Here is a 22,021-nt window from a genome sequence, read left to right as displayed (position 1 = left end):
AGCTTAAAAGATTTCTTACTTTTCATCAGACAGTTCTAGCTTTCGACAAATAAATATCAGGTCCTGCTTGCATTAACATCCATGGGAGTTTTTATGGGTTTAAACTGGAGTAATAGAAGTTCCTCGCTTATAAGCATATTTTATAAAAGTGATGGTTATAATGCATTATGCAGCTAAACGGTTCCACTGGGTAGCTCTGGAAGGAAGAGTGTTCCTGATGCAAGCAGGCTACAAAGTGAAACATCCTATTCAAATCGAGCATATATATATATATCATTGCTGTCAACATGTGGGCGAGGAATGACATGCATTTCCCGATAGACATGGGCTGAAATCCAGAATAATTTCTACTATATTCTCCAAAAAACACCACCACCAAAAACCTGCGAAAATTAAGATATCCACACAGGGAAAGGCTCTGATTGATGGGGTACAGAAGAAATATTATATGAATATGGCAGTTTGTTTGGGCTTCATATCTATGGGGCAGCTCACATACACCTTCACCAAGCAACTAGCAACTCAGTCTTTGGACAGATGTTAAAATACATGTATGCACATATCAAAATCACAGAATGGAGTTTGCAATTATAGCAGAACATGGGGAAATACAAACCAGGCATGACGTGTATCATCTTTCATACAGAACCCTATCAACCCTGAAGTTAAATCCTTTCCCACTATTATTTTTAGTGCACTTTTCATCTGCCACATACTTAAACATTTTACTTTCTTTTATCAAACTCAGTGTGAAGTACTTAGGCTAGATTTGAATCCACTCTTTGCCTAATTTTAGTGATTCTCTCCTAATCTTCTTTCTTAATCAAAATATCTTGTAACATTTGGCTGCGGTATTTCAGAGCTGACACCAAACGCTTTGTGAAGGGGCAATTTACTGCATTGTCTTGATGGTTTTCTTATGAATCAGGACTCGTACGCTGCCTTGTGAGGTGCCATAAACATTTTGCTGACCTGTGGTTTTCTTGGGAGGGGTGGCTGTAGGCACTGCTTCCACTCTATTTTATGTTTCTCTTATGATTTTTTTTTTCTCTCTGAATATACAAAATATGAAATGTTGCTTATTCATATCTTATTCATGGCTTGACCACAGTTCTGCTCCTAACATGTCACCTCCTTCCATTCCCACATCCCCACCATTCCTTTGAATCTTCTCCAGATCCAGTGGTTGTTGAATTTACATTCTTCGCGAGGCTGTTAATGAGTATATTGATTAATACTGGCTCCAGTATCAATCCCTGTGGGAGACCAATTGATACTTTCTCTCTTTTGACATAAAACCATTGATGATAACTCATTGGTTCCTGGCTGTTGGATAGATTTTTATCTCCCCTATTGTATTATTATGCAGGCAGTGTAACTCCAGCCTTCCTATTGAGTTCATGTGTAGCACTAAACTAACAGTTTACTAAAAATCTGACTGTTATATCTGCCTTAATTAATTAAATTCTCAGTATAATTGAGCCTGAGCTTTCATTCAGACCTCTACAGGCCATTACATGGTTCCACGCAATCTTCATCATTTGTGTCAGGCTTCTTTTCCATAAAATATTGGGATAATTTAGGTTGCAGGGGACTACAGAAGTCACCTGATCCCAGCCTCTACTTCAAGCATCTCCTATTAGATCAGGCTGTCTAGAGCTGGGGCTACTCACTTTTTGAATGCCTCCACTTGTGGGGACTGATTTACATAGCACTTCCCTGGACCTGCTGCCTGTTTTCTTGCTAATACATCTCAGAGTGTCACTGGTCTTCTTTGCTGCTTCCTAGAGAGTTGCCTTGTGGTCTGCATTGTTGGTATTTCATCACAGATAGCAAGATATCAAGGCTTGGTTTTCCTGAACTTGGTGAGGTTTCTGCCAGCCAGCTCGAGTCCTCCTGAATTGTAGCCCTGCCATCTGGCCTATCGACCGCTCCTCCTGCTATCTGGTGTGTCTGCAAACTTGCTGAGAGTGCAGTCCATCCCATCATCAGGTCCTTAATGAAGACATTAAGCAGTATTGGTCCCAGTATTGATCCCTGAGGGATGCCACTACTTACTGACCGTTTTGTTTAGAAGCATGCAAGCAAATTTACTTCTTGTGATGGTAAGAATGAATAGCACAAGCCAGGCAGAGTGGAAGGAGTTCCTGCCTCGCTGACATTGCCATGTGAATGAGAAATTGTGACACTTCTTTGCTCAAAGTCTTCCAAGAGAGACAGGATGAGGATGCTAATGGAACAGCTGGATCTCAGAACTGCCAGGTATTTTGTGGGAAACAAAACTAACACTGCCTGAAAGGGCAGCTTCATTGCCCAAGGAATTTAGCTGATCTGGAGTTGTGATCCTTTAGATCTGTCATTTCATGGCACTATTATGTACTTGTTCCAGCCCCCAAATTGATGGGCAGCAGGATATAGCACAGGCCATTGCCATTTCTCAAAGGCTGTGTCGTTCATGCTTGGGACCAAGTTCATATTTCAAGTTTTATGTGGATGAAAGGACCCCCCAAGACGTCCCTGCTTTCCTGTTAGTGCATGTTGGCCTCCTGGACCTGTTGCCGTACAAAGTGCAATTAGCACAGCTAATGTAAATATTTGCCCACTCTGGAAGCTGCAGTGTTGCTCCCTTCCCAACTGTCTTTCCAGGCTACCAGGAGCTAGGAAAAGAGCCTCTTCTTAATACATCTGATACAATAAACATCCAGTTTCAGCAGCTATTGGAAGCCCTGGTTCTGGAAGGAACCTGTACTGGAGAGGGCTGCTTAAGCAAATTAGATCTCAATTGAATCAATATGACTTTGGCACATGCTGAATGTTTAAGCACATGCTGAAGTGTTTACTATTCAGCCTCTCATTTAGTTTCCATTTAATTAAACAGGATCAGATTCTCAGCGGAAGTAAATCACAGGAGTTTCTCCCAGAGGAGTTCTCCCAGTTTGCAATAATTGAAGAGTTGATCTGATGTCCCAACTCTGTTTCTTTCCTCAGATATCCACGTATCCACCTGTCTGTCTGTCCACCTGCCTAACCCGTGTTATTTTTACCTCCAGAGTGATAAACTATTTGAGGAAGAGATGCTGTCAGAAGCAGCCCAGAGGGACAGAGGTCTCATTAGGTACAAACGAAGTTCTGAGTCTCTGGTAAATGAAATGAAACTTCTCTGCTGTTATTGTTGTTCAAGTGTGAGCTGTTATAAGCGTCTCTGCTTCTCCTGATACAGGCAAGGATATCTTTGGAAGTTTAGTGCTTCCACTCCAGATAAAAGCAAGTCATTTGCTTCTGTCATCATGTCGCTACTAATTTCCAAACAGTCAAAGCTGCTGCTAATTTATTTACTGAACACTGAAGCCCTGTTAGCAGGGGCTGCTACTGAAACTGCTTTCTGGCCTTCGGCTTTTGTTTGTTGACAGCCTGATTTCCCAGTAGGCCATTTCCACCTGTGTTTCTGTTGTTTTTAGTGCATGTCTTTCTTTCTTCTTCCCAGTGACTGTCTCCCAAATGGCTCCTGAAGGCTTTTCTCATCTTCCCCCGCTCTCTCATCCCCTTCTCCCTCCCAGCTGCAAGGACTCTCAGCCCTGCTTTCAGTCATCCTGCAGTTAGTGGTTGTCTACACTGCTGAGCTCCCATGGGGCACTAATTTTTGTTTCAAGGACAAGATTCAAAAGAGTTTGCTACACACAGGTTGCAGGGTGCACCTTCAGATGTGCCTTCAAATAGACTTTGGAGATTTGAATATATGAGCTCCTGAAAATCAGTTTTTAAATTGCAAGGGAGGCCTATTAAGTGCTGTAAAAAAATAAATATATATACGTATATATTTGCTTTTCTATTTTAAAAGGCACATTAAAAAGTGATATATATATATTTTCCCTTCCTCTCTCCCATGACATTGGATGGAAATAGAAATTAGGAGACTGCCATTTCCCTTTAACTTCCTGCATATCAAAGGAAGAGAGATGACAGGATAAAATGATTCAGAGAGTGGCCAGCACACTCAGTGTCTGGAGGAGCTCCTGAAGAAAGATACTGAGGTGTTGCAGTAGTTTCTTTGCAGTGCTGGGAGCTTTCAGTGTGAGAGGTGCTCAGAGATGATTTCCATGGCTTGAAAAAATGTGAGGCTGCACAGCTTTGAGGATTTATTTATTAAGATACAGCTTTAATTTTCCTCCTTAAATTACCCAGACTATCTTGTGAGTGTTTGCATTTCTTGATGTACGCTTTGCTTCATACAGAACTTCTGTTTTACTTCATCTCACCCCAGCAACCTGTGCTGGTATCCCTGGACTGATGACCATCATCTGCTATTCTGGGCTACAAAAATACTCATTTGCCAATAGATTCGGTTCTGTTGGAATTTTACTGCATCAGTTTTGCTGGAAGATTTGGGGTTTGAGCCCAAGAAACGAGGCTTAACTGTTATTCTCCCAGTTTAAATCAGCAATTGCAGTTTGCAAGGATCTTCTTGCCTTTGGTTTCTCAAACTGAACATGCACATCCACTGGGTACATCAGATTCTTTCCCCTCTTTGCCTTGGTTTACAGTTAGTCAAAGTGATGGTGACGCTGTCTGACCCCAGACCGTCACTGTGAAATTGGTCAGAAATAAATACTGATGGGAAAATATGTGAAACTGTAATCAAAGCAAGGAGCAGGAAATCTGCAGTGTCCATAGATGTGTATGTATGTTGATGAGAGGCCACGTCTGAACCCAGAACCAGAAGGTTGGTGGTTGGCATTTGAGCTGTTGTCTCATGGTCTTGAGTGAGTCTCTTAGCTGCTGTGTGTCTCTTCATTTCCCAATCACATTTCAATAAGGCTAATATTTGCCAGGCTCACAGTCAGAACAAATTAACATTTGCAAAGTATTCAGAAGTCCTTGGGTGAGTGGACTCCTCATGCTAAGCATGGCCTGTATGGTCAGTGTAACGTTGATGTGGCTGTGCAGGGCTGCAATGAGCTGTATGCTTCATCTCAGAACTCTCAGGTTGGCACGGGATGTGAGAACAAACCCAACAGTCCTTGACAATCCGTGTCATTTTCCTTTGAAATGAGCATATTTTCTTTGAGCACGGAGCTTATCGTGTAATCTCCAATGAAAGTTATGTTCTGCCTTTTACAGTTGCCATGATGCAAATGTCATTTGTACTCTCCTTCTTTATGAAAGTGAACAGTTATTTAAGAGATCAAAGTTAATTATCACTAAGGAGATCATTTTTACCTATCAACCCACTTTTGTAACCCCACTATCACAAGTAGAAGCTTTATGCTAATCAGTTTTCTAATTTCCATAAATTACTGATAGAATTACTTTCTTTTTTCTTTTTCTAGCATGAAAGTAGATCTGTTGGTGAAGGCTCTGGAGAACTGCAGAGACTGAGAGGAAACGGGGTAAGGTAAGGTGTATTTCCACGAGATCAACAGCTGAATGTGGTACCAAGAAAATAAAATCCAAATCATTAGGTTCATCGCATCACAAAACTTGGAGCTGCTGCAGCTTCCCAGCACTGCAGAAACCTGGCGCACACACATCGTTTCAATTTAACATGGTGATAGGAATGGAATCGAACGTGAGGATCACTGTGTGACCCTATTACATGTGAAGTGTCTCTATTAGAGCCGCAAAGACAGCATGCCAGAGGAGCTGAAATGTGTTGATAGAAACAAACAGATATACCTTTTTAAAAGCAGCAGTCAGAAACTCTGCAGTGTGATCTGAGCGTGTTCTGCTGGAGAGGGCAAGGTAGTCTATCCTAGGGGAAGATGATATTAAGAAAGAGAAAGAAACCCCTTCCGATCCATCACAGCCCTTTCTGTGTGGTGAGCTTGCCAAATGGAAGCTGCTGCTGTGGAAGTTGTTACTGCTATGACTGACAGCTGCTGTAAAATAACCTCAGCTACAGCACAGGAGGGAAAACAAGGAATCGGAATGAAAGGGATGTGGGTATTTTGAGGATCTCCTTGGTCTAAAAGTTGAGCAAAATGATTGCTTGGTAATTAACGAGCTCGTTGCTACGCTGCTCTGGCTTTTAAGTCTGATGCAGATGAATTCCAGCATAAATTAAATCATTTCCAATCCAAAGACTAAACCTAAAATTGTGTCCCTTCAACAACAGAACCACACCATACTTTTAAAGCTTTATTTTGTGCTCGGCCTCCAGTGGGCAACGATGCCCTTTTGATGACTGCTTCCTCCAGGATGGCAAGGCTTGGGCTGCCCTGGTGACTTCTGTCATTGCTAATGTACCCCTGGCATTTTCTAAGGCATCTCTCAAGTATTTCTGGTGGTTTTGGCAGTTCCTCTTACTGCCAACAGCTGCATTCTGCTCTTCCTTTATAAAGATAAAGAAGAGCTCTGTATGTTTCTGCCTTTGTGGCTTTAAGCATGAGAATAATGATTTGGTGAGAGCCTCCTGACTGCAAAATGGTCTCATTTCCCACATTTCTTAGGAACACAGAATCATTTGCAGGGAGCTCACTTCTGGCTTTGAGGGGAAGGTAGGTGGGCTGGGCTGAAGCCCATTGAACACCTCAGCTGTTGTCATAGGAGAGCCTGAAGCACTCCCTTCCTGCAGCTTCAGGAGGAGTCCTGCTGTGCAGTAAGACACAGCCATGACCTGGGCTATATCCCCCTCCCATTCACCACCCTGTATCCCCTCAGAACTCTGCATGGACCCCAGCAGCCCCATAAGCAGGTGTCCTCCATGGCTATATGGAAGGGGCACCGAAAGCAGCCCCAAGGCAGGGGACAGAGGGCACCAAAAGGAGCTCAGCTTCCCTCTGGCTGTGAGTTTTTGCGTGTCTGCTTAGTGAAAAGCAACACAAAATTATGTTCTCCTGATTTTTTTACCCTTTGACCTTCACGTCTCCTGCACACATGAATCTACTATTCTTCAAACAGGCACCAACCCCACTGAAATCAGCAGGGCTCTGTTGGTGCTCTGAGGAAGGCATACATATGCCTGGATTGAGTTGATATTTACGGAAGGCTCCTTTTGAATCAGCTTTTGATTATACACCTATGTCAGAGGGTGGGCACTGAGACTCAGTGTGACTTGTTTCCATGAGAGGGAGATGGTGAAAGATTGCAAAGGTAACCTTTAATATTACAGACCTTTTTCAGCTGTCATGTACAGCACTGAACTGTGTATTTCTGGTTGAAAGGGAACATAAACTATGATCCAGAACACAAAAGGGGTTTAGAAAATGTAACCTTTGTGAATATGGCTTGGGTTTTATTATCCTGCTTATACATTCCACTTGATAGCTGTAGGATAATATGATCTTTCCTTGTTTCTACCAACAAAAAAATCAATCCATTAATAGGCCAATAAAATCCTGGGATTTGGAGAGAGGGGAGGAGGAGAAGTAATTGCATTGTTCTGATGCTAACGAGCCACATCTATCTTAAAATAACTGATTAAAGCCAATGCTGGCACATGGCCTTTGCACAGGGAAGCTTGCTGCATACAGGTGTGCAGTGCTGGGGCACAAAGATGGTGTTGGGATGGGGGGAAGCCCATATCCTCCTCAGCCCTTCCCTACAGTCCCAAAACCACAGGGATGGGCTCAGAGAGGGGCTGGCCAGGGGCTGATATTGCACAGCTGATAAATAGTTGCAGGGATGCAAGATTGCATAATGATAGCCACATTCATTCACCTGTCTATCAAAAGGGATGCATTAAAGTTTGAGCTGTCTTCCCCTGGGTCCACGAAAAGACATTTGAGTGTTAGCATATAGGCTTTAACATACCTCCTAACGGTGGGCTAAGTGCAGTGGGGTTAAACAGAGTCCCTTTTGCTTAGTAATCCATTAGCTAATGGGTGCATAAGCCCATCAATTTTCTGTTTATTCCCTAACCCCATTAGGGTACACCTGCTGTGCATAAAAAATACACCTGACAAATCAGACTGATAGCTGAAATAAAATAAATATCAAGTGTTGTTATAGCTGATCCATAGTGTTTAAAGCAGAAAGGGCATAACAGTGATTTGTGAGGGCGGAACGCAGCACCGCACACCAGCAGCACACACAGGTTGACATCCATCCATCCTTCCATCCATCCCCTCGTGATCTCACTTCACCTGCAGGCTGTGGTGGCAGGCAGTTGTGTCCCCATCCTCCAGGTCTCTCTGTGGGGCTGATGCTCACCTTCAGACACTGCCTATGAACACCTTCCGGAGAGCCCCAGCGCTGCTAAGAGAGAAATTTATTATTTGGGGGGGTGTTGAGAGCACAAAGGCAGCCAGAAGCTTCAAATCTGTCTCCGGTACCAGGGCCATTTGTTTTGTCACTTCATCGGCTTTATTTATTTATTTATCTTACGGCTCCCCTTGCGATTAAAACTGTTGAAACAGCTGTTATCTGGTAGCTGCTCCTGCAGGGCTATTTCCTGATGTCAGTCAGTGGCTGCAGCAGCGATCAGAGCCTGAGGAGAAGCAGCCACATCCCGGCTGTGCAGCACAGCCCATTGCACAAGGGGTGAATCCGGGCACCTCAGCAATGGAGTCACAGAACCCCCTGTTGAAAACCAATGAATGCTGAAATTAAGAAACCATTAGAAAGTTGACCAAAATGAGGATTTGCATTTAAAAACCAGAAACAAAGCACCTTCACCGCCTAATGGAAAGGTGGATGAAAATAAGATGAGCAAGGGATGCGTTCAAGTTCTGACCAGTACAGGAAACTTGCTGGGGTTTGAATGAAGTGGTCTCAGTCTCCATGTACAGGAACCAGATGTTCTCTACCAACAAGGTGAGTGCTGAGCAGATGGGGCAGGGTGGCTGGGTGAGAGGACAGGCAGAGTGACATCCCAGGATGGCATCTATGCACACCAGTCTGGGCTGGAGAAGCCTTGCCATCTTTGTGGAATGGGACATGGGGATAGAGAGCACCTCAGGCTGAGAAACGCTCAGGAACAGGTTTCAGGGCTCGGAGTCACACAGCCTGACCTCAGATGAAGGGGACTAAAACCACTCAATCCACAGAGCTGAAGAGCTCAGCTTAGATTAAGACACATTCTAAGGAAGAAAAGGAGTGAGAAAAAAAAGAGATTAGGTCAACCTAATCCTGCAGCAGCCACTGAACTGCTAACCACTCTGTCTGGGTAATGGAATGGGGGGAGGGTTTGCAAATCCAGCCCGAGTTGCCTAATTCCTTAGCTAGAAAGCACCATGTTTAGGCAATGAACAGTGGCAGAATGAACAAAGCAAGTCACTGGTGTTGTGTTATCCGCAAGCTCTGGCATTTTCCAGCCCAATGGTTGCCACTTCTTCCTTCCCAGCCCACTGTTGCTATTATTTTTACAGCGTGACTGCTGAGGAGTGTATCATTCATAACATACCTATCACAGAGAGATTCCTTTTTAAATGCTTAGGGAGATAGAGGGCTACAAACCCTGGGAAATCAACTATGCCTAATATATTATGTAGAAGTTCTGTAATCATTATTGAACTAAAGTGCATTGAGTAAGTGGATAAAATCAGTCCCACTGTAGCATAAGTCTCCAGAGAGCACAGATAAAAATGCCTGGTACTTAAGTAGGAAAAGGTAACAAAATATTTCCAGTCCCAGCAACTGCATTTTCCCCTCTATATAAATAGGGAACCCTCAGGAGAAGGCAATGATGCAGCAGAGGTTGAAGGCAAAGTTAATGGTGGCGCAGCGGGGGAGCAAGGCAGTGCCTGGGGCAGGCTGAGGATGAGTAACGTGCTGTGGAAATGAGGCCGAAGGCAGAGCCTCACTAGTGGGGAGGCAGAGGGGTGCAGGCAGGCCCCCATACAAAGCTATGGAGAAGGAGGGGGGGCTGATAGGGTACAGAGACAGGTTACAGCCCTACAGCCTCTAGATGAGCCTGGTACAACACTTGAGCTCCTTTTTCCTCTAAACACTGCAGAGAAGTGAATGTTTCACCAAGGATTCACCTTGAGCTTTGATTTCTAGAGCTTGTTGTGGCTGTGGCACAGAGTGACACAGTTTCACACCAACGTAGGTCTGCAGATTTGTGCCTATTGAGCTGAGCTGTTAACTTTCTGCAATCCCTCCTCACTGCCAGATTTATCCCATGGGATAATCTGTGCCCATTCAGAGCACTCCTGTATGTAACCAAACAGAACCAGTCCTTGCTGCCCTCATACACGTGGTCAGGAGCCATCAGATTGCAATGAATCACCCCAACATGGTGTCCCACTGAAACCCATGGAGGGTCTGGCTTACTGTGTAAGGCAAAGGTTGGGGAGAATTAGAGCTTCATATACTTTACCCTTCTGCAACAAAGGAGGAAGCAAAACATTTCACTCTCCTCACCTTACAGGAGGGAGTTTGCTATGTATTTAAAGAAAGGCTTACATGATCTTCTAATTAGATATTTCTTTGTTCCCGAGATCTTCAGACACGCATCCACATGGATGATGATGAAGTTAAGATCATAAATTGAAAATAATAGGAAGGAAAAATACATCCGAGCATTTTATTTGCTGCTCCTGTTGAAGGCCTACACAAAAAAAGCCACCTAGAACTGCAGCCCCTGCTGTTAGGCTGCGACCCTGGTAGTTGTCAGCATTCAAATCCTGGAATGACTATATTGAAGTTGTCTAAGATGTGTGCTCTTTCACATGACCTGCCAATCATGTTGGAGCAGCGCCATGAGCTCTGGACGAGCTGTATCCTCAGGGGCACCAAGGAGAGGAAAACAGAGGAGGGTTGTGGGGTTGGAACTATTACTTATTTATCTAAAGTGTTGACCTGACCTCCCCTACTGAAATATCAGCATTAGCTGCTAGGGAAAAGGGATGCCAGAGCAGATCCTTCTGGGAAACAGGGGAAGCAGAGATGTCAAATGAGGCCCAAATCAGGCAGCATCCCATTGAGATAACAGGAGACAGTGAGGGGGGGTGGGATGCAACACAGGCAGGGAGGAGGCAATGACTCAAGAATGAGTGGGCAAGGAGGTGGCACCCAAAAGGACCAGATATCTTGCTCAAGCTGTTCAGCAGACTGTGCAACAGCATGGCTGAGGTGCACCCATAGCATATAGGATGAACTTTAAATGCCCATGATTAGGCTTTGTGCATGTTTACCATGATGGTAATGAAATAGGTTTGTAAAAGGAGGAAGAAGCAAGTAGAAAGTGTTGCTTAATGTCATAATGAATGGAACTAAACATGGGAAGAGCCATGGATCTGAGATGGTGAAATGGATGGTCCTCTGGAGTGCTGATGTCTGAATTAAACACCCAGACACAGGAGAGGAAAACAGAGAGGATTGAAATGATATTGGGGAAAAAAAGTTACTGGGATTCAAGACAAGGAGAGCACGACTCCTGTAAGTTAACAATAAAGAACATGTCTTGCTTAGCCAGCAGACAAGCAGGCTGATAGTGTCAGTATTTGTTTTTTATGCCTCCAAACTGAAGGCTTAACACAGGAGAAAAGTACACTGCTGGTGAACGATGAATGCATATAACATTTGCCATGTCACAATGATCAGGTTTCAGTGACAACATCCCAAAAAAGAAAAAGAGGTGATGAGTGTAAATAAACAAAACATTCCTAAGATGAAGTGGATTTGTTTCTGAAGGAGCCTGGACAGCGTAGGCTCTGATAAAACATATCTAGAACTACTGTCCCATGAAACAGGAGGGGTCCAGAGCTGAGACACCTCCAATCAATTGTTAGTACAGCAGCCTGGTTTGAACATGTGTAAGAGGATGAGTGAACAAGGGGTGTAAAAGCAGAAAGGAACAAAGATCAAGCGCGTAACACAGAATACATCTTCAGTTAACCCCTGAAATAGCAGAAAATCCATGGACTGTGATGCTAAGCAGGCTTATGTAAATGATTACATGAAGCAGCTGTGGCATAAGCCTGTAGATACAGAGGAGGGCTCCAAAGGGAGTAAACAGAAACACAGACAAGGCCAGGAAGCTAACGGTGAAGGTAGCTTGTCTTGATGAGGCTTCTTTAAACAAACGAACAAAATTAGAGGCACTCCCATACAAAAATACAGCCAGTTCCATTGCCAGGCAAACTCTCATTGGATCTCAAAGGCTGATATAATGGTTCTAGGCAGATAACCATTATATAATCTACAAGGAGGCATCCTGAATTTTTTAGGCTGCTTTTTAGCTACGTGTGACCTGACTTATTTCCAGTGAGCAAAGAACCTTTGGCTGCAGCAAGAGCTGCCAGAATCTACACCATGTCAAAAGGGGCTTAAAAGAATTAACCCAGGCAGAAGCAGCAGATTTCTCACGGAGACAGAATAAGCATGGGGCCAACACCTCTTTTCCTACAGCAACTACTGGGATGAATGTGCAAATATTTAAGAGGTAGCCAATGATTTATATTACAATATGCAACATTCAACTGCTTTTATTTGCAGCAAATTTAAACTTTCTAAGTGTAGTGATATAACAGGATGGAAAGTAGCACAATTATAACAGGATGGCAAAGCCTTTGGCTACAGCAAGTGAGAACAAGCCCAAAAGCAGCAACTGTGGATAGAAAAATGAAGGAAAAGAGCTGCTTACCTTTGGAAAGCCTCAGGTAGACAGGGATCTCCAGCAGGAGATACCCTCACCTCCACTGCCAACCCTTAAATGAGGGCTGGGAAGGGGTGGATCCTGGCTCCATCCCTTCAGGTTACTCATCTGCATCGCATGCACCTGAGTTCCCCTGGGTTGGCCCTGCCTTCCACCAGGTGCTCCATCACTGCTTCAGGCCAGGACTCAGCATTTCTGCTACACCAAGTAAATTTTACTTTAATTTAAACTGAAATCCCAAGTCCCCATTTCTACCAGAGAACACCAAGAGCTTTGCATTGGGCACAGCACAGAAAGGTTTTCAGTTCTACCCAAAGTCTTCTGTACAACAGCTACTTGAGGACCATTTGGGTGCCACTAGGTCAATCATCCTCATCCCAGAACATCCTTTATCGTCCTCTCCCACTGGAGAAGTACAAAATGAGATCAAACACGGCAGAAGTTCTGGTTCTCCTAAATTACAGAAAGACAATTCAGCAGCCTCTGGCTTCTACATTTCAGTTTATCTCACCTACTGGCCAGAGAAAGAAACACACAACTAGGGGCTGTATTCACAGACAGGAAGTAACTTTAATTAAATATTGTGAAAGTTGAAAAGTTTTTACAGCTTGAGTTTCTGCAAAAAAATTATAACAATCTCTACAGTAGTTAGTTTCTCTAACAATAGAACTGTACAGTGTGTGTGTCTATTCAAAAAGATTTAGATAAGAAGGTGAAAGGTTAGTAGTTTCAGAGATGACTTCATTTTAGCTGCATTCTAGTACAACTGTGAGGAAATAGAGGCATACTTGATGCAATCCAGTCATTGTGAAGCTTCACCTTTTTAAAACTGAAATCTGGACGTTTCCACTTAAAGCCATATTCTGTAAACAGCTGCATCTTTTACTTTGTAAAAGATAAGGGTGGTGCAGGGTGGGGAGGGGGCGGTTTATAAAGTCCCATTGAACAGAGCACTACAAATAGCTGCAACAAAACAAAACGATGCACATTGTCAGAGGATCTTTGGACACTGGCGTAGAAGACTACAAACATAGATGGCCAACAGTGGTGTCAAAATCGCTATGACTTTGAGTGGAGCTCTGCAAGAGTAATCGATGGGGTGTCACTGGACAAAATATGGCTTTAAATTTGATTACATTGTCGTGCTGTTGCTTACTATGTGAATTAGAATAACCGCTTGGAATACAGAGAAGCAATAAACCGATGTCTCTCACATTTTCCAGTTGTTTTTTTTTTCCTCCTTTTATTTTCTGACCATGAAAAAAAGTTCCTGCTTTCTTCCCTTCCCCCCTAAATGATCACACTGTGACATTCTAGTGAAAACCATTGCAAAAGTCATACAGGAAGCATGCACAGTTGCAGCATCGTTGTAAATGATTTCTTGCTCGACTAGAAAAAAGTTATATTGTTTTAAGGTAACAAAACAGTTCTTTTGTGCTTTTCAATTCCTTTTTTTTTTTCTTTTCTTTTCTTAGAATGTTAGTGATGATTGACAGTTCTGGTGCACAGTACGATGTACGAGTGAAATGGATATGATTTGCATTGTTAAGGCATCCAATCTGCTGGTTTATATTTATGTGAAAGACAGAGAAATATACAAGCAGACTTAAGAAAGAAAGTATTTTCATTGAGTTCTATGAAGTTTCTCCCCGTATTTAATGCACAAAAATGCGTCACTCCGAAGAGGAGAAATCCCATGCATATTAATAGAGTAAAACAGCATTCGTTTCTGTTAAGCCTCAAAAGCAAAGGATACATTTCTTTTAAAATCTACATAACTAAATGCTACAAGAATAATATGCTACTTTTTGCCATATATTGGAAAAAACTTCTTAACTTACAAATAATACAAAAATAGACGATGGCTTTTGGGTGGAAATTAAACAAAAGAAAAAAAAAAGGAAGCATGGTTTTAAACAATACTAAAAAAAAAACAAAAACAAACAAACCCAAACCCTATAAATGAAATGTTTTAAAACCACATTTAAACAGCTGATACAACGGTGAATGACCAACCGAATCACTTTTCACATAGCAAACATACACAATAAAATAAACTGGAGCAGGGGGAAAAAAAAAAAAAAAAGCAATGTACAAATTCCCAAGATAAATACATTATTTATATGGATATTTTACAAAATCCCCCGTAAAACAAATGAACAACAACAACAAAAAAAAAACAAAACAGAAACAAAAAGCTTTTTTTTTCTTTAATTAATTTTGCAAGTATGTGCAAGCTAAAGGTAGTGAGCTCTTTTTGCAAAATATGCAGTAAAATTCTTTATTGTGATATTGAAAAACTGTCTTAAGACATTAAAATGTATAAATAGAACAACAACTTTGGCAAAAAATCACAAAAAATCTACAGTATTTATAACTACATACAAAACACAACAGCAAAGAAAAAAAAATATATCAGGTAATGCATTTTCAGAGCTTTGCTGCCTCTCTGACCAGTCGTTTTTTAAGAACACTTCCCAGATAACCATAGCAAACCTTTCGTAAAACAGAAGCAATGGTTCTCATCTGAAATTCCTCAGCAGCCCCACTGCCCGCCCCAAACTCCTGTTTCCATTTTACTATTCAGAAGCAGTTACCTGTGGCTTTATATATTTATGATACAAACGGAGAGGGTCGACTGATACAGGAACAATCCTAGTGCGAGGCTGACAACAGCGTGTGCTTTTAGATGGGGAGGATGGAGGACTGCAGAGGAGCCTTTTCTCATTCTGCCCCACAGAAGGAGAAGGGGGACGATGTGAGCGCCCAACGTGTGATGGCCGCGGTTTGTGTCTTGGGATGGCTGTGCAAAAGGTGAATGGCGTTCTGTGCACAGCTCAGGTGACACTGAACATCAGGAAGGTCACCCGTTGGGATAGAGTCGGATATATAAGCTAATGATAATGCTAATCTAATGCTGCAGTTCAGCAGTGTATCTGGAGGCACTGGGTTTTGAGTTCAAGAGGAAATGTGTTTGTTATTTGCATTCTAAGCTTTAACCGTCTTTTCTTGTTGCACTATTTACACGATTGTTGAGCCTGATATTAAAGACAAGTTCCAAACCCACCCCCCATCCTGCCCTCACCGTCCAAAAATATCCACTTTCTGGGGAGTGATATCCATTTAATGAGAACATTAAAAATGTATCACATGAGCAAATCACCACTGGATAAGCAACCTGTATGAGCCGACCCTTAATTAAATGGCCATAATTCTTCTACGAAAAACTAACTGGCACTTCTATTCTGTCCCATACAGACTTGTATGCAAATGACACCACTTCATTTTCTTTACACAGCTTAAAAAAACAATAATAATTCATAAATTAACAACGTGGAGTTCCATCTCTAGTGTCCCTTGCGTAATCATATGATTTATAAAAGACAAATGATGTTGAGTTAAATCAAGCCTTAAAAAAACACGCACTGAAAAACAAAAAAAAAGGGAAAATAAAAGAAAAAAAAGCCCCCAACTCCCCCCCCACAAAACAACAACAACAACAAGGAAAAAAAAAAAAACACGGAAAAAAAAAAAAGAAAAAACAACAAAAGAAAAGTGGATTTTTTTTAATCAACATACAATAAATATATCTCCCAGTTATTTGGGATGGACAACTTGAATCAACACCTTGCAATTGCAGATAGTTAATTTCAGTGTTTGCAAGGATGGTGATTTCTTTGTGGGTTGTTTTTTTTTTTTGTGTGTTTTTCTTTTTGTTTAAAAATCCGCAGTTATTGTAAGATTCTTCTTTATTTCTTTTTTTTTCTTTTTCTTTTTTTTTTCTTTTTTTTTTCTTTTTAATATTATTTTTAAAAAGGCCTGAGTAAAAAGTTCCGCTCTGGGACTTGTATCAGATTCTCTCTGAAGCAGAATTCAACCTCTTCATTAATAAAATTCTTCAAGGCAATTCTTTCACATGGGGGGAACAATCATGCCAGATATAGCTGTTGTAAGGAGAGGGTTGGGGAGAGAGGAGAGAGAGAAAAAGAGGGAGAAGAGTTACTGCTGTGCACTGTAACACAACCTTTAAACATTTACTAGCAACATACTTGGCTGGAAAATGTAAAATGCAAGAGACTGCTGAAATTAGTGACTTTCTTGCAGAGTAAATGCACTTTGCCTGCCATGAGAATCAGGCCCCAACTTACTCTTTTCTTTTAGTTTCAAAATCCCAAAGCATTCAGCAGGTTTAATCCTGCCTCAGCCATTGCCACACATTGTACTGCTTGTTTTGCCCCACATGTGAGCAAATGGCTGCAGTCCGTAGGTAACCCATGTTAGTGGTCTGGCAGTGCGTTTGTTTCAGAGTAACAGAGGTTCATTTTCCTATGCCAGTTTTCTCTTACATGTTCAGTGTTCAACCTGGGCACTTATGTGTTCATTTCCAGGTGCTCAGAAGGGACTTATACTCTAAAATCTAAATTTGAAGTAGAAATATGCCCTTAACTAACTCATGGTTTCATTACACTTGTAGGAGGTTTCACCAACTACACTGAGCGAGTAATGTGTTTAATTTAGAATGCCCTCTCTGTTGTCAGCTGAATTGCATCCTTTATTATGCTTTCTAACCTTCGTTTCTATGGAACCACCACCTCTCTTAGTGTCGTTTCTTAGAACTCAACAGCCACAGCCTTCCACCTTGCCTGACCTCCAGGCTGGTTTCTGTTTATCAGGGATCAGACATAGCAAGCGTCCGAATGAACAAGCACTGTGAGCAAGCACATCATTACAGGTGGTAGTCGTGTAAATTGATGATGAAAGCTGTGACAACAACACATCTTTAAAACGCCAGTTGTATGGCTATTTTGGTTATTTGCAGAAAGGTAGAAAACAGATTTGCCTTCAGGTTGGCGACACTTCATGGGCACATCATTTAAATGCTAGAACTGCCTGCCATCTCCGACATCTGGACATGTAATTTCTTAAGGAAGAAATCAACCCTGTGACTGGTGCTGATTCATTGTGCTTTAATTACAGCTGCAATTATTTGATAAGAACAGAGCCAAAGTAAAAGACTCACAGATTTGGGGTTGGAGGGGGAGAGGAGGGAAATGTTTTCTCCACAAACACCACCATATGTGCAAGAATTACAAGTCTAATCAGCAAGGGGAGAACAGCTCGGGTAAACTGCACTGATTAAATGAAATAAAATGAGAGGAGAAGGCGAGAATGCAAAACACATCCACATGTTTGCAGGAGGCCGTCCTCAGAGGGTGCATGTTGCAACTCTACAGCAGCATTTTGATTCCTAGAACTGATCATTCAGCCACAAATTACGTGGAATCACCACAGTGATGGTTTTCACTCCACGTCAGGGCTCTGCAAGGTGCTGGGAATGAGGATTAAAGGGATAGAGAGGTGAGTTACATTGTTTATACCCTACAAGAAGAGACTCAAGTAATCAGTACAGAGGACACTGTTGGGTCTTAAGTATCCCTTGCTGAGGTATTTCCTGACATGGGCTTTTTTGATTCTACCAGGGGATAATCTGAGAATGTATTTTCATGTTATCTCCACAGCTGTGCTGTCTCCTTTATCTTAAATCACAGGATAAACTTGACAGACTTTTGTTTAAAGACTCCGTGCCAAAGGGTTTTATTTCAAGAGTATCTCAAATAATAAGCACTGAGTGCTCACAAGTGGGCTTTACTCTTGGTACAGGTGAATAAAAATGAAGCAACACCAAGTCAAAAGCAATGCCCTCATTGTGATACTCAGTTGCTCCCTACTCTGCTCTTGGGATCATTACCACTTGTGGGCTGGGGTATGAACATGGAAGATGATCCATGGACATCCACGGCATCCGTAAAGTGCCACAACATGTACAGTCTGCCAGACCATAATTCACATTCTGCTTGTGGCAGCCATGCGAGGCAATCACTCACAGCTAAAGGTATTTCTTATATGAATATATGAAAGAGTTGGGAATGGGTCAGGTCTTCCTGTATGTGATGCGTGCAACTGAACTGAGTCAGATGGCTAATTAATTCCCTACTTCCGCATTTTGTCCTTTTCGTACCTCTAATATCTAAAAGTAAAACTTCAGAAAGTGTCAAAATATAATTCCAAAAATAACAATAATGATAACAAAAAAAACCCTAAAGCTAAAAGGTTCATTAAACTCAAATCAGTTTTACCAAAACATGGTCAAGAATTGCTTTTCTCTTGGGAAAACACAGCTGTCATCACTGTGCATGATCCCAGATTAAGGGGACATAATTGTAACTTCCTCCCTTCATGATCTTTCCCCATAGTTGTCTATCAGCCATGCACCTCTTGCCATTGGAAGCAAACTGTACAGATGCAGATCTTTGTTCATTTTTTTCAAAGCATTATTGCCTCTGAAGAGCCCTGAAATTCTGAATTAAATTACAAGGCAAATGACAAAATGATCTCTTTTCTACCTAAAAGCCTTGATATTTCCATTCTTTCCAAGTCTTCATTTATATCACTCTACTTTTATTCCATAAATGCTACATCTAGTCATGCAAATTCTCTCAGCTGTAGCCTGTTATCGATCCTGAAAACAGAGCCAGCAGTGGGAAACACTGTAGGAATGAGATCATAACACCTCCAAAAAGAGAGGGCAAAAAACAGAAAAACTCCCACCAATGGCCATTATTTCTTTTATCACAGACCAATTTGCATTTGCCACCAGCAATCTGCAGAAATAATGTATTTTGAGTTTTACAAAATTGCATGGCAAAGAGAACAACAGATAAGCCTAGCTGTTGTTTTAGTGAGTTCTACTGATATCTAAGCTACATACGGAAAGCTTGATTGCTTTCTGATGTATCCAGAAGCCCAAGAGAGATTAAGACAGCCTCCTTATACAAGATTGTTTATTTAAGCAATAAGGCACAACAGGCAGTGCATTTCTGAGTGATTATTACAAGCCTCGGGTGGTATCAGAAGGCATGGGGCTAAAGGCTGTGTATCTTTAACTCACCAAGAAGTTCAGTGATGACCCTTAAAACGAATCATCTCTTGGTGGCTCATTCCTATTATGAAAACAGAATAGCTAAATAAAAATTAGGGGGAACACTCAGATCTGTGTGATTTCTGGGCATTACAGATCTGGATGTGACATAATGAGGAGGCAATCAGCAAGCCCCAGCACTCAGCTTGTTCCATAATTGCTTTCCATAACCCAGTAGGCAGAACCTGGGAATTCTGTGTCCCATGAAAGGAAAAACAAGAGAAAAATCTTCCCTTGTTACTTGCTTTTTTAGTCCAACCTCACAGCACACTGGGACAAGGTGAAGAGATGATAAAAACATCAGTGTGTTCTGACAGTCAACTAATATTTCCTTTTAGTTTTCTTTTAATTCAGGCAAAACATTTTTACCTGGTTTAGCCTTTAACATTTATAGCATGTCAGCATCACCAGATTTGTAAAACAAAGGAAAAATGATATTTTAAGCAACACAGCTCATCCAAAAACTGTGTTGAGTTTTATTCTTCATGCAGTCTGTATTTACAGCACTGCTTACCAAAGGCACTCAACAGCTGCATATACATTCCTATTATTTTCACACTTGCTGTGTGTGTGAATGTGTAAATGTGCAAGGATTCATCCTCCTAAATCACCAGCATAAACTGCACTGAGGACAGTGCTTCCCTTCAGTCACAGTGGATCTCAGCTTTTGTAAATGAACTCCTCCCACTCTGCCTGCATATAGATTTTCTAGCTATATTGGGACTATCAGTATTATGCCTGTAGGCCCAGAGTCTCTCTTTCCAGAGGCCATAAGGTGACGTGGACACTGTGGAGCCATCCTCTCTGTGTACCTCCTTCTGAACATAGCTCTAAAATGAAGGATTTTGTCCCTCTCTGTGCTCTTTGGTAATCTGCACAAGCACATGGAAAAGAAAACAGACCTCAAGTCTGGGGGAAGCACAACACATACTGCAAAATCTTTTCCACCTCTGGCACAGTTGGAGGCAGCTGGTTAAGAAAACTCCTTAGACTAAGCGAGCATGAAAACATCTCTCTCAGCACACTAATGCAGAGTGAGGTAATTATATGGAAAGATTTAGGCAGCGTTGTAGAATAGGCTGAACCTAACACTGAAACAGGCAGCGCTGGTCTTTGAGCATCTTCAGTTTGACAACCCTTTGTCTGCCACCCCTCAGCTTATGTCAACCCTTCAAAAGGGATTTAGGTGCTGATGCTGGAACACTTTGCAATGAGAGTATGCAGAAAAGGAGCAGCCCCTTCTGACCAATATTTGATGAGGCCCTGCATCATTTGTGGAATTAATTGGCACAGAAGTGCATTAATCAGTATAATAATAAACATATATACCCTGATATAAGTTAAACTAGAAAATTTAGTTTGTAATGTGTCTAAAATGTCTGAAAGGCAGAGGTTGGTGCCAAGCTCTGTAATGGTCTATTTGCTCCCAGTATGATCTCTGCACAAGTGTACTATGACAAAGGAAAAAACGGAAGGGAAGATTGAGTGACGTACTTCAGGAGAAGGCCAGCCCCTGGAGAGACCCTGCAGTGGAGTACTTGCTAGAGTCCACAAAAGACTGGTCTGATAATGGACGACAACAGGGAATAAGAAAGGAAAGAAAGAAAAAGGATGGTATTAGTAAGCTGAAATATTGCTTGTTTTTATCATAACAGCAGGTCTGTGCTTTAAAATACACAGCCTCACAATTCAACAGTATTAGATGGGTTAGAGATAGGGTGGTTGCCAAACACCTGCAAGGTACTAGGTGGGCTGTGGGTGCAGCAGAGTTAATCTTTATGGGAGGAAACTTTAGGACAGAGGCTACCAGGGATCCCCCACTGTCTTCTCCCCTTTGAGACCTCAGCGTTGCTCAGAGCCCTGCAAGGCATGGGGAACTTGTGGTTCTGAGAGCAGCCATCTACTCTTTAGAGCTGGGTTCACCTACCTTGCAGGCTATTGCCATTGGTGCTGGTGCAGGTGGGAGGAGGAGAAGTTTGCGGTCTCACGACAGGCGCAAAAGCACTCTTCTGTTTCACTGCCGAGACCATGTTGGCTGGTGAGAATGAGAAAATCCCAGACGAACTGCTACAGTTGGAGGGGAGGCTTGTGGAGGAGGCCATTGTTGGACTTGATGGCACAACTAGAGGAAAAAGGCACACTTAGGATTAGATAGTAAACACTACTGTAAAACCAAAAGACTATTGCTTCTTGGATGGACTGGGTCTAATTTCAAGTGGCCAAGGTTTTTACTACAGTTAAGAGTTGTGACTGCTCACAGTGTGATTTGTCACTGAAGAAACCCTACCTTTTGCAACTGCTCAGGAGCAGTAATTCTAGCGCACTCAAGGACTGCTTCAATTTTCTGTCACTGCAACAATTATTCCAGGGACTGGCAACACCCATTGCCCTGGTCAGAATAAGTGAACAAGAGGAAATCCAGACCATGCAGGCAACACAGAGATGAGGAGAGGGGTTAAAGTACACATCAGGATTTAGAATTTTTAATGTGTAACTATCTGGAC

The 22,021-nt window shown here is 42.1% G+C and overlaps 1 protein-coding gene and 1 long non-coding RNA gene across 10 annotated transcripts in view; one reads left to right on the top strand and one right to left on the bottom strand.

Annotated features, from left to right (window-relative positions):
• The window catches only part of LOC107320263, a 102,923-nt gene that overhangs the window by 78,872 nt on the left and 2,030 nt on the right, over positions 1-22,021 (top strand). Inside the window, exon 3 of the long non-coding RNA XR_001558200.2 lies at positions 5,328-5,392. This is a non-coding gene — a long non-coding RNA (uncharacterized LOC107320263). The remainder of the gene's footprint in view (positions 1-5,327; positions 5,393-22,021) is intronic.
• EBF1 (EBF transcription factor 1) overlaps positions 13,085-22,021 on the bottom strand; it is a 249,148-nt gene continuing 240,211 nt past the window's right edge. For 5 of the 9 annotated variants that reach the window (XM_015876221.2, XM_015876222.2, XM_015876219.2 and 2 more), the window contains exons 15-17: positions 21,445-21,639; positions 21,012-21,080; positions 13,085-16,482 (exon numbers count right to left, since the gene is read on the bottom strand). In XM_015876221.2, the coding sequence (XP_015731707.1) occupies positions 21,013-21,080; positions 21,445-21,639 (263 nt within the window). In that variant the 3' untranslated portion in view covers positions 13,085-16,482; position 21,012. The remainder of the gene's footprint in view (positions 16,483-21,011; positions 21,081-21,444; positions 21,640-22,021) is intronic. The other 4 variants (XM_032447354.1, XM_015876226.2, XM_015876224.2 and 1 more) reach the window with 1 other exon arrangement.

This window comes from Coturnix japonica, chromosome 13 (genome assembly GCF_001577835.2).
Source record: "Coturnix japonica isolate 7356 chromosome 13, Coturnix japonica 2.1, whole genome shotgun sequence".
NCBI classification, from domain to species: domain Eukaryota; kingdom Metazoa; phylum Chordata; class Aves; order Galliformes; family Phasianidae; genus Coturnix; species Coturnix japonica.
This window is presented reverse-complemented; position numbering and strand designations above follow the sequence as displayed.